The 17,008-nt window shown below is 44.6% G+C and overlaps 1 protein-coding gene across 8 annotated transcripts in view; it reads left to right on the top strand.

Moving 5' to 3' along the window:
* The window catches only part of LOC147019085 (eukaryotic translation initiation factor 4 gamma 3-like), a 211,594-nt gene that overhangs the window by 52,305 nt on the left and 142,281 nt on the right, over positions 1-17,008 (top strand). For 2 of the 8 annotated variants that reach the window (XM_085899330.1, XM_085899331.1), the window contains exons 4-7: positions 6,469-6,588; positions 7,172-7,276; positions 7,899-7,952; positions 8,354-8,374. The exons of 1 other annotated variant lie outside the window; for it this stretch is intronic. In XM_085899330.1, coding sequence (XP_085755456.1) covers positions 6,469-6,588; positions 7,172-7,276; positions 7,899-7,952; positions 8,354-8,374 — 300 coding nt within the window. Of the gene's footprint in view, positions 1-6,468; positions 6,589-7,171; positions 7,277-7,898; positions 7,953-8,353; positions 8,375-17,008 lie in introns of those variants that run through there. 5 more of the 8 variants (XM_085899325.1, XM_085899329.1, XM_085899324.1 and 2 more) reach the window with 4 other exon arrangements.

The following is a 17,008-nucleotide window of genomic DNA, read 5'->3' as shown; positions in this document are numbered from 1 at the left end:
AAGTTTTTTTCCATTTTTTCTTTCTCTCTTCCTCCCTTTCCTTGCACACCGCATCCCTTTCCTCTCTCATCTCTTCCCTTTTCCTGATCATCTCTGCATACTCCAACCATGCCTTTTTCTTTAGGTGTTCCTGATATTCCTGTCCTATTTTTACCTCCTCCTCCAGTTGCTTTACTTCCAAATTGTGTTTCCGTTTTTGCTCCTCTTGCTTTGTTGTCCATTTTTCCTTTAATTGTTTCTGAAGCCCGACAATGTCCAGCGTAGGCACGCTTGACCTCGCCTGACATGCCCACATGGTTTGAAACGGTTCTTGGGAGCGCTCGCCTCGTGTCGCACCATTCGCCGCGCCATAAATAGCCGCTCGCTCCGTGCTGCGCTGAGGTGCGATCGCGCCGCCATTATGCGACTCAGTTTGCCGGTAAAGTTCGTGCTCAGAATATTGGGTTGAGCTTCCCCACGGATTGTAATTACAAGTCCCGTCCTGGGTCATGGATCCAACATTTCTACACTTATGCATTTCTAATACCCCCGGCACCCGCTCGCCTTGAGACTCCATCTTATTTCTCGAAAGCGATTAATTTAGCCTGCTCGTAATTTGGGGTGAACGGGGGGGGGGGAGGGGGGCGGTCGCCTCGCACACCCCTGGTCCGATCCCTGTGAATTTAGCTTGGAGACTGGAGAGCTTGTATCCCACTCCTGACACCAGTGTTACGAATTTCCGCCCGCCGGCGTGCAATCCACCACGTAACTCCAGTCGCGACACGTCGCCCACCGGACGGACAATTCAGTCGTGACCTTCCTGGAACTACCGCCAGGAGCCAGTCACGGGTGGGGGTTTAACCTCACCACAACCCAGTCCGCATTCTACCCACGCGAAATAGGGTGAATCGCCGAATGTCGATATACCTAAGTACCCGCGCGGGTAGCGTACCGAGGAGTTGTACCACGCCGCAGGTCGACTCCGGACACGAACCGCTTAAGCGGCTCGTTCCGTGCTGCAGGGATAACCGATCGGAGCTGTCGTCGACCTCGACGGTTCAGATTAGTTACCGGGTGTTTTAAACCCACTATCAATACCTTACGTGATGCAAGATGGAGATTCAACAAAGGAAAGGGCGAAGCGAAACGGGAAACAGTTCAACAAGCAAGCACTTTTATTTCACACACGTAAGCAGGCAAATAGGAACAGAAGCAGGAAAATAGGAACAAAGGAAAGCACTATGACCGAATAAAAGGCAATTATTTACAGCACAGTCACTTGTACAGGTTTTACTTTGCAAGACTGGCGCCACAAACACACATACAAAAGCCCGAAAACAAAAGAAAAGAAGTGACTTCCCTCATGGACCGTAAAGTCCTCCTCTCCTACTACCGTCAGCGCGGTCACGCCTGGTTCCGGCCTCCCACGCGGCTGGCGAACCCTCTCCGGCACCCCTCGTCCGGACGCGCATGTCCACCACAGGTCGCACTGCGGCGCCTCCCGTCCGCGTCTCCACCAACAGGCCGCGCGGGCCACGAGCGCGGGAACGAGAGAGGAGGAAGGGAGCGCTTTGGAGAGCGAGACCGAGGGAGAGAGAGCGAGCCTTTTTGGAGAGAGAACGAGAGAGATCGAGCCTTTTTGGAGAGAGAGGTGGTCCTTTTTCGGAGAGAGCTACACCCAACATGAGCCACGATCAGAGAGAGCGCTACCACCAAGAGCCACGATCAGAGAGAGAGAGCGACAGCCAACATGAGCCACGATCAGAGAGGGGGTGAGCCTCACGTCCGTTTGCCTTTTGTAAGGCGGGCCTCCGCCCTTTGCCGCGTGGGGCTCCGCCCCGTTCGCGGCTCCACCTCCCTTCGAGGCGTTTCCAGAAGGCTCTCGAAGGCGGGGCGTGCCCCCACTCCGACCGCCTCACGCCGGGCCTCCACCAATGGGGAGGGAGCTGTCCTGCCCCCCTTCCCGTGCCAGCTTTGGCACCGCAGAGGGGTGCGCAAACCCGCGCACGAGCGCAAGTTTCTTTTTTGCCGTTGTCGTTGGTTGGTTTGAGGTTGTTGGATCCAAAATAAGGATAGAGAAAGAAAAATGGCTAACTCAAAGCGTCGCAGCCCGGATGAATCACACATATATCCCTCTAAACAACAGGTGTTGACTAACTACACATGAACTTAGTGTCATAACTGATCTGAGGACCCTTTATGGTGTATTGCGAATTTCCACAGCCGTAACAATGTATGTATGTATGTATATATATATATATATATATATATATATATATATATATATATATATATATATATATATATATATATACATATATATATATATATACAGTCATGCGCCGCTTAACGACGTTCCGGGCAACGACGGATCGCATATACGACGGATCTGCTAGCTCTGAAAAAAAAAATGTAACTGAAAAATTCCTATCGCCGAGTGATATAGCCTCGTATAAAATTATGTACACTGTACAGTACTTAATACTTCATAATGATAATAAACGACAGTGTGGCCCTGTTACAATGCGATCTTTGAGGTCCATAAAATGTCATCGTGAAAAAAACAGGATCGTGCTAAATCGAGATTCAAGTAAATCCGATTTTAATTTTTAATCATAGGTACACTTCAACTGTGAAAGACGGAATCTAAAACAAAAATCCTGAAAATCACATTGTATGATTTTTAAATAATTAATTTGCATTTTATTGCATGAAATAAGTATTTGATCACCTACCAACCAGTAAGAATTCCGGCTCTCACAGACCTGTTAGTTTTGTCTTTAAGAAGCCCTCCCATTCTCCACTCATTACCTGTATTAACTGCACCTGTTTGAACTCGTTATCTGCATAAAACACAGCTGTCCACACTCAATCAATCAGACTCCAACCTCTCCACAATGGGCAAGACCAGAGAGCTGTCGAAGGACATCAAGGATAAAATTGTGGACTTGCACAAGGCTGGGATGGGTGACGGGATAATTGGCAAGAAGCTCTGTGACAAGGCAACAACTGTTGGCGCAATTATTAGAAAATGGAAGAAGTTTAAGATAACAGTCAATCTCCCTCGGTCTGGGGCTCCATGCAAGATCTCACCTCGTGGAGCCTCAATGATCATGAGAAAGGTGAGGGATCAGCCCAGAACTACACGGCAGGACCTGGTCAATGACCTGAAGAGAGCTGGGACCACAGTATCAAAGAAAACCATAAGTAACACACTACGCCGTCATGGATTAAAATCCTGCAGCGCACGCAAGGTCCATCTGCTCAAGCCAGCGCATGTCCATGCCCGTCTGAAGTTTGCCAATGACCATCTGGATGATCCAGAGGAGGAATGGGAGAAGGTCATGTGGTCTGATGAGACCAAAATAGAACTTTTTGGTTTAAACTCCACTCGCCGTGTTTATAGGAAGAAGAAGGATGAGTACAACCCCAAGAACACCATCCCAACCGTGAAGCATGGAGGTGGAAACATCATTCTTTGGGGATGCTTTTCTGCAAAGGGGACAGGACGACTGCACCGTATTGAGGGGAGGATGGATTGGGCCATGTATCGCGAGATCTTGGCCAACAACCTCCTTCGCTCAACAAGAGCATTGAAGATGGGGCGTGGCTGGGTCTTCCAGCATGACAACGACCCGAAACACACATCCAGGGCAACTAAGGAGTGGCTCCGTAAGAAGCATGTCAAGGTCCTGGAGTGGCCTAGCCAGTCTCCAGACCTGAACCCAATAGAAAATCTTTGGAGGGAGCTGAAAGTCTGTGTTGCCCAGTGACAGCCCCGAAACCTGAAGGATCTGTATGGAGGAGTGGGCCAAAATCCCTGCTGCAGTCTGTGCAAACCTGGTTAAGAACTATAGGAAATGTCTGATCTCTGTAATTGCAAACAAAGGTTTCTGTACCAAATGTTAAGTTCTGTTTTTCTGATGTATCAAATACTTATTTCATGCAATAAAATGCAAATTAATTATTTAAAAATCATACAATGTGATTTTCAGGATTTTTGTTTTGGATTCCATCTTTCACAGTTGAAGTGTACCTATGATAAAAATTGCAGACCTCTACGTGCTTTGCAAGTTGGAAAACCTGCAAAATCAGCAGTGTATCAAATACTTGTTCTCCCCACTGAATATATATATATATATATATATATATATATATATATATATATATATATATATATATATATATATATATATATATATATATATATGTATGTGTATATATATATATATATATATATATGTATGTGTATATATATATATATATATATATATATATATATATATATATATATATATATAGATATAGATATTTCTGTTGGACTTTCTTTGAATAATTTTATTTTGACTCAATAACCAAAGCCATTAGACTTTTGTAGCACAAGCACAATATATGCAACGACCAACTCTTTCTGGATGGTGAGGAGGTGTTTACCTGGATTGGTCTGAATCCTCCCTTTGCCAGAGCAGCAGCAGAAGTTGCAGGTAGAAGGGGGCAACACGGAGAGGAGGGAGGAGGATAGGATGGCACACGGTGAACAAGGAGGGGGAAACGTGCGCAAACACACAAGCAGCAGAGAATCAAAGTGAACAATGCAAGCTGGTAACTGGTGTGCAAGCAAGGAGAAGAAAATAGATAAATAACAGATGCATGGGCAGAGACGAAGTGGAAATGTTTGGGGTGCGTGTGGAAAGGAGAGGGGTGCGTGCGGAAACGAAGGGGTGCGGTGCCTCCAACAGAGGCGTGCGCCGCAAATATCGATCCATATATCTATATATCAACATATATATATATATATATATATATATATATATATATATATATATATATATATATATATATATATATATATATATATTTGGATAGATATAGATTCATACATATAAATATTTGGATGGATATATGGATTTATATAGACATATGGATATATTGATCGATATGGATATATGGATAGATATAGATATAGATATTTGGATCGATATTGATATAGATATATGGATAGATATAGTTATTTGGATAGATATCGATGTGGATATTTGGATAGATATAGATATATGGATCGATATAGACATAGATATAGATTTCGATATACGGAAATATCGTTTGATATTTGGACGATTTGATATCGTTTGACATTGGTTGTATAGTAATACTTCCCGTATTTGTTTGAGTAATTTGTACAAAAGCCTGCTTTATCAATGGATCTCCATTGTCAGTGCAAATTAAAATGACCCCACAGAATATATGTATTTAAACTTTTCTGTTATGTATCTTAGGACACACGTGCTTGCATGCATCACGTTTCATAATCTCTTTTTTCACCAGCAAGGCATTTTATGATGGTGCACAAATGCTTTTTGTGAAGAAGGTGGAGTTTGAAGTCTGCCTGCCACGCATGCTTGTTTTCATTTCTTGCTCCCTCTAGTGCCGACAGAGCCTTTGGCAGAACCCCAATGAACAGGGGGTTGGGGGTTGGGGCTGTCTGTCACCAAGCCTTCCTGATTTTCTTGGCTCTGAGCCCAAAAGGCACAGCCATATCTTTGTCTCTATTACCAGCATCACCCCGGCACCAATTGAAATTCGCTGCCTTTCCTTCTCATTATTTGTTCTTTTGCTTGATTCATGTTCTTTGAATTTTGAAATCTTGAAAATCATGATTCTGCAACAAATGGAGTTTTAAGGTGCATGTCAATTACATTTTTCGCTCTTTGGCTTTTATAAAATGGGTTTTTATTTTTTGCTTGAATGAATTGTTTTGCTTTGAGAAAAGCATGTAATTTGGTGTTCCTGCTGTCGATGTCCACCTTCCTGCCTCGCTTTACTCCAAGGTCAAAAATAAATATTTAAGATACCCTGTAAGCACTTTCATTTGCTGCTGGTTGAACCCTAGTCTGACCTGCAGTTTACCAATTTGTGGCTCCCCATACACTATACCTGATATAAATGCTGCAGATGTTTGTAATGCATACTTGCAAGGGATTTCATGTCGAGACCAGAATGGGCAGCAGGAGAAGGTGTCAGCAGTTGTGCCAGTAAGGATTAACACCAAGCAACATGGAGTAAAGTTCAGACTCAACATCCTTTTTCCTTCTCCTGTGTTATTTTACCTTCTTACTCCTGCTCCTCCACATACCAATTCTTCTTCCTCACATTTGTGAGGTTTTATTTTTGTGATTTATGTTGATTACATTGTTTTTATTTTACTTGCATTGTTCAAATAATGCGTTTTATTTTATTCAAAGCTGATTGGTCAATAAAATTGCTCTCCTCTCCTCTCCTCTCCTCTCCTCTCCTCTCCTCTCCTCTCCTCTCCTCTCCTCTCCTCTCCTCTCCTCTCCTCTCCTCTCCTCTCCTCTCCTCTCCTCTCCTCTCCTCTCCTCTCCTCTCCTCTCCTCTCCTCTCCTCTCCTCTCCTCTCCTCTCCTCTCCTCTCCTCTCCTCTCCTCTCCTCTCCTCTCCTCTCCTCTCCTCTCCTCTCCTCATTTCTAAGGTTACTCGGCAACCAGGTCCTCCCTCTGCCCCATATGGCACAGTTCACGAAATGAACAAATCTGCACAGGCCCTCCCACCCTCCCAGCCACCCCATGCACATTCCCCAGGATTGTCTCAGGTAAGTTGCTCAGCTCAAACATCTACAGCAAAGATGTTCTGTTTAAATGTCATAAAATGGTCACCACGATCTCAGATCAAGACAACTGTTAAACACCATTTCGTATTGTTTCCCCATCCAAAACCATGATCTTTTCTACCCCTGTTAACTCTCCCACCTCCATCCAAATTTCCAGTTTTTACTTCCTGAGAGTTTGCTTCTGTATCCGCCTTGTCCACTCCGTGCATCCTCCCTACCCCTCTTTCTTCCCCACATCCCTTATGTGTCGAAGTCTCCCTCCATTGTATTCTTCAATCTTGCTGTTGCTGTCCCCTGCTTTTTTTACTGTTCCTTTTGTTCTGTTGCACCCTAATCCATTGTGTTCTAGCTCTTCCACGAGCCTTGACTGTATACAAAAGATAAAAATGCTTCCACAAAACATTTTTTTCTTCCTTCTTGTAATTTGGCCGATTAGAAACACATTGTGCCCTGATGGTATATAAATGTTTTCGTAATGCTCCTGCATCTTGTTTGTATTGATGTACTTTATACTTTGCACACTGTGGTTATTTTGACTTGCCTTCCCATCTGCTTTCCTCGCCAGCACCCCTACGTGTCAAATCAGCCAGGGCCACCCCCTTTAGTCTACCCCACGGCCCCACCCCCACAGCAACCTCCAATGAACGCGCAGCCACAGCAATCGCGCCAGGTACCTACTGCACATAATTGCATTGAACAGAGATGCTTATGATTTCCTTCTATCTGTACTTTGACACTCCATGTGCTTTCCAACCACCTAGTTTCGTAAATCGAAGCTTTTGAAGATGGTGTTGTACTGAATTTTTTTCTGCGTGGTTTGATGCCTTACTTCACTTTTGCACACTACTCTTGCCATTTGCGGTATTCCAGAAAAATGTCTGTGCTCTTGAAAAAACCTAATATTTAGGTTTTCGCTCTCCAAAGCCAACATGATACAGCTCATCCATAGTTGTTTTCTTATAGCGAGTGTAAATCGCTTTGTGAATGCAGGTGTTCTGCACAAATGTTTGTCTTCAGCAAGACAGCAATAGTGATCAAGAATTTGTGTGTCAATGTTAATCATCTACTCCCCAAAATGTAAAGCCACCATTTTTAGCATGGGCCCAAGAAGAAAAGCCTGGAAACTCCCTTTGTCATCAACCTATTGCTATTTATGTCTATCACTTGAGATCTCGTGCACAACCCAACAGCCTTTCCGGTCATTGTCGTCTGTGGTGTGGCGGCATCAATCCTGTTGTTTCCTTCTCTCACTCTTGCCTCCCTCCCTTCCACCTGCATACCTGGTGCAATAGTTCCCCACGGGTGCTCGTCCTACTCACCATCAGGTACTAACCACAGCTTGCCTGGTGAGCATGGATGTGCTAGACCCTGTTAGCATGTCGCTGCATCTTGCCATCATCTATGCTCACGTTTTTTATCTTTCACACCCCCCCCACCCTCCACCTCCACCCTCCATCACCCCTCCCATCAATATACTCTTCTATGCACTCTTGGTTTACACTGCATTTGCATCTTAAATTCATCAGTAAACATTTCCACTTCGTCTGCCCATGCATCTGTTATTTATCTATTTTCTTCTCTTTTCTTGCACATCAGTTACCAGCTTGCATTGTTCACTTTGATTCTCTGCTGCTTGTGTGTTTGTGCGCGTTTCCCCCTCCTTGCTCACCGTGTGCCATCCTATCCTCCTCCCTCCTCTCCTTGTTGTCCCCTTCTACCTGCTACTGCTGCTGCTGCTCTGGCAAAGGGAGGATTCAGACCAATCCAGGTAAACACCTCCCCACCATCCCTAAAGAGTTGGTCGTTGCACATATTGTGCTTGTGCTACAAAAGTCTAATGGCTTTGGTTATTGAGTCATAAAATAAAATTATTCAAAGAAAGTCCAACAGAAATCTAATATCTCAGACGCCGTACATCGAGTTGTAAAGCATTGTTTTGGTGAGTTGTATGGTGTCCATTTAGATTGGTCATTCCATTCGAACACTTAACCTTCCAATAGTTCCCCAGATGACTGTCTCAGAAATTTGTTCATGGGAGTGGCGCCTTATTAACCTCCGCCATCGAAGATGGACGGAGGTTACTGTTTTCACCCCTGTCTGTTTGTTTGTGAACAGTCTTACGGAAAAACTCCTGGATGGATTTCGACGAAACTTGGTGGGGGGGATTTGGCATGCCATGAGATTTTGGACTTGGTCCAAAGTCCAATATGGCCACTATGGTGGCCATTTGGAAAAAAAAATTGAATTTTTGTTTTTGCATTTCTGCATGCTTTAAGTGATTTCCAACCAAAAAAAAATTTGTTCGAGAAAAAAAAAAAAATTTTGCAACTTTATTTCAAAAAAATGTAATTTTATTTGAAAAATATTTGAATTTTTTTTTTTGCATTTCTACATGTTTTAAGTGATTTCCAACCCCCCCCCCAAAAAAAAAATTGTTAGAGAAAAAAACAACGAATTTTGCAACTTTTCAAAAAAAAATTTGATTTTTTTTTTGGGCATTTCTACATGCACGTTGATCTAGTTTAGTTTATTCAATCGTGGTTCAGTAGAGTCTGATCCGTTTTGACCTACAATGAATAGGATATCAGGTTGACTTAAGTGTCCCAGCCGTGTTGGCGGTGGAGTTTTTTTTTTTTTTTTTGTATACCTTGGTCGAGGCTCGTATGAGAGCTAACACACAACTCACAGCAAGGAGGCATGAGACAAGAAGGGCGGGAGTGGAAGGGACAAAACAGTGGGGAACAGACACATTAAGTGAACTGTGGAAGGGAGAGAGATGGGGATGGGATGGGGAACATGGTGAAGAGAAGATGGACATTTCAGGGACTTTCAGGAAGGAAAGCAGGAGAAATGAAGGAAGTGGGCTTGGGTGGATTATCGGGGGTAGAAAAGATCGAGGATTTGGATGGGGGAAGATAAGAGGTGGTGGTGAACAGCTGTTTTGAAAGCCTGGAGGGAAGAATGGGAAAGAATAGAGTGAGGAAGTTTATTCCAAAGGCGGGAAAAAAGAGGAATGAAAGAGTGAAGATGAGCAGTGATTCGTGATTTTGGTAGTTTTACCAGAAGGGGGTTGTTGGCGGACCTTGAGCGCCCTGTGGAAATGTGGTGGGGACAAATCGCAGAGAGAGCAGGGGGGCAAGGCTGGAGAGGAGTCGGTAGAAGACAGAAAGACCACCGACCAACCTGCGGTGATTGAGTGAGAGGCCCAAAGACTCAGCTTCATTGCGGGAGATGCCGATGATCTTAAATGCCCTGGTTTCGACAGCGTGAAGCCGAGAAAGGTGGGAGGCAGGAGCACCAGCCCAGAGGGGAGAGCAGTACTCCATTAGGCTACGGACAAAAGCTTTGTAAGTGGTCAGGAGCTCAAGAGGGCCGAGGAAGGACTTAGCACGACGGAGGATTCCCAGTCGGCGACTGGCTTTTGAGGCGAGTTTGGAAATGTGACTTTCCCAGGAAAGGTCATGGCAGATAGTGAGACCCAGAAGCTTGAAAGAAAAGACTTCTTCCAGAGGATTGTTGAGAAAGTGGATGGGGGGGGGTTTGTAAACGGTCCTTTCGAAGAGACATAGTGAGAGTGTGAGATTTGTCTGGATTGAAAGACATGTTCCACGTGTTGGACCAGTTTGTGATTTTATCCAGATCTGCACTGAGCGAAGAAGCTGCTGCTTGCCGGTCTGAGGGATGACAGATGGTACGGCAGAGGGTGGAGTCGTCGGCAAAGAGAAATAGAGGATTTTCCAGAGAGTCCGAGAGATCATTGATGAAAACCAGAAAAAGAACAGGGCCCAGAACGCTACCTTGAGGAACTCCAGCCTGCACAGGAAGAGGGGATGAAAGAACTCCATTTAGGGTCACACGTTGACTGCGACGGGAGAGGAAGTCTGCGAGCCATGAGTGGAGATGGCCTTGAATACCATGGGAAGAGAGTTTGGTGAGTAGGGCAGGGTGCCAGACTGTCAAAAGCACGTGATATGTCCAGGGATACGGCTCGGATTTCCTGTCTGGCATTGAGGACCTCCATCCATTGATGGGAGAGCAGAAGCAGCATATCCAGGGTAGAGTGACCTGGTCTGAAACCAAATTGATGATTGGAAATCAAGCCATTGGAGAAGAGGAAGGATTTCATGTCTGAAGCGATGATTAATTCCATCACCTTGCTGATGATTGGGAGAAGGCTGATTGGTCTGTAGTTACAGGGATCTGTTTTTGCACCTTTTTTATGCAGGGCAGTGATGTTAGCAGATTTCCAACTAGATGGCAGATGACCTTGGGCAAATGAGAGGGTGAATAGAACAGAGAGAGGGTGAGCAAGAGCAGAAGAGCAGGCTTTGAGGACACGTGGGCTGATGCCGTCTGGACCGGTTGCAGAATCTGACTCGAGGTTTGAAAGCAAGCTCTCCACCTTGTTAGGAGAAAAGGACACAGAGTCCAGGGACAGTTGGGTGCGACTGGGTAAAGTGGGTAGAGATAGTGATGGGTTTAGGACACAAGATTTAGCTGCAAACACCGAGTTTAGACATTCAGCTTTATCACGTGTGGAATCAGCAGTGCGGCCATTTGAGGTAAGGGAGGGGATGGAGGGGGAACATACACCAGAAACAGATTTGATTAAACGCCACCAGGATTTTGAGGAGGGAGAGAGGTTTGAGAGTTCAGACTTGAGATGAGAAAGATGTTGTTTTCTGGCTCTCCTGAGGGTAGATACACACTTGTTCCGAGCTTTGTGGAAAGAACTGAGATTGCCCTCAGTTGGGTTTGCTTTCCATGAGGCAAAGGAAGTTGTTTCAGGACAACTGCCTCGCCACAAGCTTCAGTAAACCAAGGGCGGGAGGAAGGGTAGGACAACTGAACACGAGAGGGGATAAATCTGTGCATGAGGGAGAGCAAGTTTCTTTGAAAGAATTCCCAGGATGAGTTGATGTTTGAGAAAGTAGTGATAGGAGACCAGTCTGTAAGTTTGGCTGCTCGGAGACCCTGCCAGTCGGCTTGAGTGAAATGCCAGACTCGACGGCGGTGAGGTGGTTCTCTGATAACAGCCAGAGAGATGTCCACTTTGACAAGGACGTGGTCAGAAGAACCAATTGGAGCGAAGGAAGAGCAGCAGAGTTTTGCTCTCTACCGAGTGCTCCCCCTCTAGTTTTTTGGGTGTCATAACCCTCAAACCACTTGGAGTTTTGTGGATAAACGTTTTGTCGGGTTATTTTATCTAGAAAGATGTTTTTTTTTAACTTAAATTTTTTTTACCTCTACCACCATAGGTGGACAGAGGCTATGTTTTCACACCTGTCTGTCTTTATGTTTGTATGTGAACAGGATATCTCAGAAAGTTGTGGATGGATTCAGATGAAATTTGGTGGACAGGTTGGGTGTGTGCCAAAGACAAAATGATTAGATTTTGGTGAAGATCTGGATATGAATTATGATCCGAGAATTTTTGACGTGATTCTTCACCATTTATTGAGTGAGTGGGGCTAAAAACAATATATAGTACGATATTTCAAAAAGTTGTGGATTCGTTGGTTAGGTGACAAGAAGAAGCCGATTTGATTTTGGTTAAGGTCCAGATCCAGATCTGGCCTATCAGTGGGATGCAAAACGTAAACTGTTCAGCCAAGCGGGGGTATGCACCCTCCCGAGTGCCATTCCAGTTTCCTCCACCACCGAGGTGGATGGAGGTTATGTTTTCACGTCTGTCTTTGTTTGTCTTTGTTTGTGCCTGGAGTTTGACGAAATTTGGTGGAGAGCTTAGGTATGTGACACAGACAAAATGATTAGATTCTGGTGAAGATCCGAATCTCGGTCCGATAATTTTTTCGATAATTTTTTGGATTGAGAGATGTCGCAAAAAACAACATAAAGCACAATATCTCAGAGTTATTGATGGATTTGGACAAAACTTGTTGGATAACTTGGTTAGGTGACAAGAACAAGCCGAATAAACTTTAGTTCAGGTGCGAATCCAGATCCGGCCTATCAGTGGGATACAAAATGTCAACTGTCCAGCCTGGTGGAGGTATGCACTCTACCAAGTGCCCTTCTATTTATAAATGCATTTGAAAATAGCTTGTCCTTTCGATGAATATTCAAATCTGAGCCGGTCAACTGGGCGTGTGTGTGAGTTTGTCTGGAATAATGATGCTGGTGTTGGTTCTATTCCCATGACTGTTTATTGTGGTGTTTTCTTTTGTTTTTGAAATTCAAATGACCCTAAGGTATGCATGAAAACGATAAGATTTTACACCAAAATCATGGGTTAATATGGTATTGTTCAGGCTCTTCCAATAAGCTGTGTGTAATATATCGGTCAGGTCAGTTATGGGAGCATGCACTGGAGCAGTGCATCGCTGCATCCATTTTGCACCAGTACTCCAGGGCTCTCCGTCTCGCCATCCCCCAAGGCAGATGCCTGTCCCATCACCATCTCCTTCAGATGCTGATCAACCTACTGCAACCACGAGGCATGTGGTCGGCCCATTGGTGGCCTACACTCTCCCTCTATACTGTTGTATATATCTCCCTCGCTGAGAGCATCTGGTGAGCAGGATCAGTGTCAGGAAAATGAGCCGCATGTCCATGCAGCCGCAGCTGATGCTCACGTACAATGCAGGTAACAAATCTCACTTGAGTCTCTTTCAGCAACCGCACGTTGCACACAGTCTGACCAGCAGTGGTCAAGGATTCTCCGAAGAGACCTGGTACAAAAGGAATTAAGTTTCCATCTCAGATCCCTGGTCGAAGTCCAAGTCTCACATCCATAGAGCAAGATTGGAAACACCAAGGACCTGAAGACTGACTTTCGTCCTCCTGCACAGGTACCGGCAGCACCACACCCCATGATCGAGTGAATCCATAACTCCCCAGGCCTGACCCAGATGTCAATTGACCTCTGGCTCACAGCCAGCGGAGACATGAATATCACTGCCAAGGTAAATGAATCTCTCCGTGACCTCAACATCTTCACCACAAACGGATACAGACAAGATAGCAGCATCCAAGATGTCATTGAAAGCCTGGATCCTAGTTTTGACCCAGGAAACCCGTAATCCCAGCGGCTCTGACTCTTCAATCAGCATCTCGAGGGCCCCAAAAAGGATATGCAGAGTCTCTGCAATGATGAATGCATCATCTGTGAAATCAAGGTCAGAGATTTTGACATTCCCAAACGATGCACCGCAGCTTGATCTCTCTGACATCCTCCCCAGAATCCAGTCATGCAAGTGCTGAAAAGTGTTGAGGCCACTACACATCCCTGACGAACTCCAGTAACCACTGGAAATAAGTCGGAGATAGTATCACCACATCTCACAGCACTCTCAGCAGCAGAGTATAGTTCAGACATCAGATTGATCAGTTTTGGTGGCATCCCACAAAGACGAATAATACTCCAGAGGGCATCCCAATTTACTCAATCAAATGCTTTGCAGAGGTCAACATTGGCTCCAGCGATATATCGATATACTGGTTAGACGGTATAAATTTTTTGTTGATATTGTTGTGGGGTCGGGTTTCGGTGGCGAGCACGACCGCTAGGTGGAGCAGTACAGTCGGCTCCACCCCACACCCGGAATTTATGGGTCGTCACCCCGGATAACTCCGGAGCTGACGGGTCCCTTATCGGACCGAAGATCGCCAATAGGTCGACCGCGTGGGATAGGGTCGATTGCCAATTTCAATTTACCTAAATACCCACGTCGTCCAAACTACCGGGGAAATTCACCCTCGGCAGGATCTGCGCGATCCGAGCCGTACCCCGAGCGGAGAGTACCAGAATCCTGCTGGGCCAATTGCACGATTTCGGCAGCAATGAGGCCTCCAAGTTCCCGTTCGCAGCGCGGCAAACCAATGATAGAAACACAGAAACGAGCTGGTACATTCAACAATAGGGGTATTTATTTTACAATAGGGGGAAGGGAACACACAAAGAGCAGAGTTATCACGACTAAGCAAGGCCAATAATGTACAACAAAAGCACTTAACAATTCTGCTTAGGCAAGACAGGCCCGCATACAGACACGCACACCCAAAAAGAAAATGGACCCGCCGGGTCTTTATTCAGCTCTCCAGCCGAGTAAGATAGTTCGGCTGGGAGTCAGGACGGCTGGCTCCCTGGCCGTGAGCGCGCGGCTGGTTGTCCACCCCTTCCCGGAGCTCCGGTCACCAAAGGACGGACCAGGGCAGCCGAATCCAGAAGAGGCGAGACGAGGTGATCTCCCTTGATGAAATGGTCGACCGCTCACTGTAATGCGCCGGACGAGACACCTCCGAAGCGCGGGATGCAGTCCGCCGCAAACCCAGGCAGACTTGCCTCGAGACACCCAGGACGCTCACTCGAGCAGACTTGACGCAAATTCTCCCTGCTCGTCCCGACAACCACTCTCTCCTCTTCAGGAGGGAGGGGCCTCTTCTCCTGGCCACTCGCCTACTGATTGGTCGGACCTATCGTGCGATTCACTGGCCGTCTTCCATTGGACGTGCCCACGGTAGGCGGGGCAACTCCCACCCTTCTGGGTGGAGTCCCGATCGGAGGCGTTTTTAGCTCCACCTACCTCCTCACCTCCGGCCACCTGCATAATGGTGATGGTGCTGAGTGGGAGATGAGATGGGTGAGACGCCCGCTCCTTGCCGATTGGCCAAAGAGGGTCGCCATGCCTACGATAAGCTCCGCCCATGCATGCGCTCGCTCGCCGGCGAGCATGCGAAGAATGCCACGAGCGTTATGGCATCAGGATGGAGGGAAGGTGTTGTTGTGGTTGTAAGTGATGTAAAAGAATACCCTGACTATCAATATAACTCCGCAGCCACGAACATTTAATTCCCAATAGACTTGGGACGGGACCCTAACTAGAAACACTTATTTACCGATATAACTGATCTATCGGACCGGGCTGTTGTGTGCTCATGGCTTCCAAATTCGTAACAATATGTCATGTTTTCTTCTCCTTGCTGACACACATATATATATATATATATATATATATATATATATATATATATATATATATATATATATATATATATATATATATATATATATATATATATATATATATATATATATATATCATGTTGATACACCAGCATACCGAAAAATAATTGGTATGGAAAAAATACAATAATGGTACAACGCCAACAAATCGAAGAAATATTTATACAATCTTTAAATACCGTATATTATTTCATGAACTTTGATGCACTCAGCATCTCGGCTCCACCAGCATCAGTGGAATGTGTGATGTCAAGACATGAAGTAAATACAGTATGTTTTAACTTTTAACCCTCGGCATCGAATCCAGCCTCCGTACAAGTATTCGTGCTTTTCTTCGCCCTCGTGGTTGTTTTCTAAGCAATTGCCAATTGGTTATGAATATGAATCGGGTGTGCTTTAGAAAGCTTGTGCCGATTACTGACATGGCCATCGGTGATAGCGATGCCGATACGGCGATCTGCGATTGCGATCGATTCTAGCCTGTGCCGATTATCAATACTGATCTCACTTTCAAACAAAATCCTTTTTAATACAGGTTGAAGCTGAAAGTAAAATAACCATTCTCATCATTGTGGGGTGGGGGGGGGAGTTTTTAATATATATATATATATATATATATATATATATATATATATATATATATATATATATATATATATATATATATATTGGGGGGGGGGAGTTTTCCCACCCCGTGTGGGAATACTTTGAAAAATTACTGTGTCAATGATGTGTACGTCATATATGCATACGTAATGGACCATTGGACTATTGCGTATTTTTGGAACCTGCGTAGAAAAAAAATATTGAGTTGAGGTTGTTTTTATTATTGTTTTTTTTAATACCGATGTGAGCCCACTTGTATATCGATACCGATGGAACTTAGTAAGAGACGTCACTTCCGCTGTGAAAACATAATGACCTTGCATCATGCTTTCACCATTGCAGGAGGCAAAGTGAGTTGTGAACAAGAAGTAGTTCTGAGCTTGTGCGTTTTCAAAGTAAAAATGCCTTGCTTTTGTGCTTTCTCAGGGTGCTCTAATCGTGCTGGCAGAGAAAAGGATTAATTGTTTTAACACATTTAACACATTGGTTTCTATGGGACAGAATGCAAATTATTCAAAATAAAATGCAAATTAATTATTTAAAAATCATACAATGTGATTTTCAGGATTTTTGTTTTAGATTCCGTCTTTCACAGTTTAAGTGTACCTATGATAAAAATTACAGACCTCTATGTGCTTTGTAAGTGGGAAAACCTGCAAAATCGGCAGTGTATCAAATACTTGTTCTCCCCACTATATATGTATGTATGTATGTATGTATATATATATATATATATATATATATATATATATATATATGTATGTATGTATGTATGTATATATATATATATATATATATATATATATATAT

This window comes from Eptatretus burgeri, chromosome 10 (assembly GCF_056783735.1).
Source record: "Eptatretus burgeri isolate ZD-2024b chromosome 10, Ebu_testis_v1, whole genome shotgun sequence".
Taxonomy (NCBI): Eukaryota; Metazoa; Chordata; class Myxini; order Myxiniformes; family Myxinidae; genus Eptatretus; species Eptatretus burgeri.
Note: the sequence above shows the minus strand (reverse complement) of the source record. Positions and strands in the feature narration are given on the sequence as shown.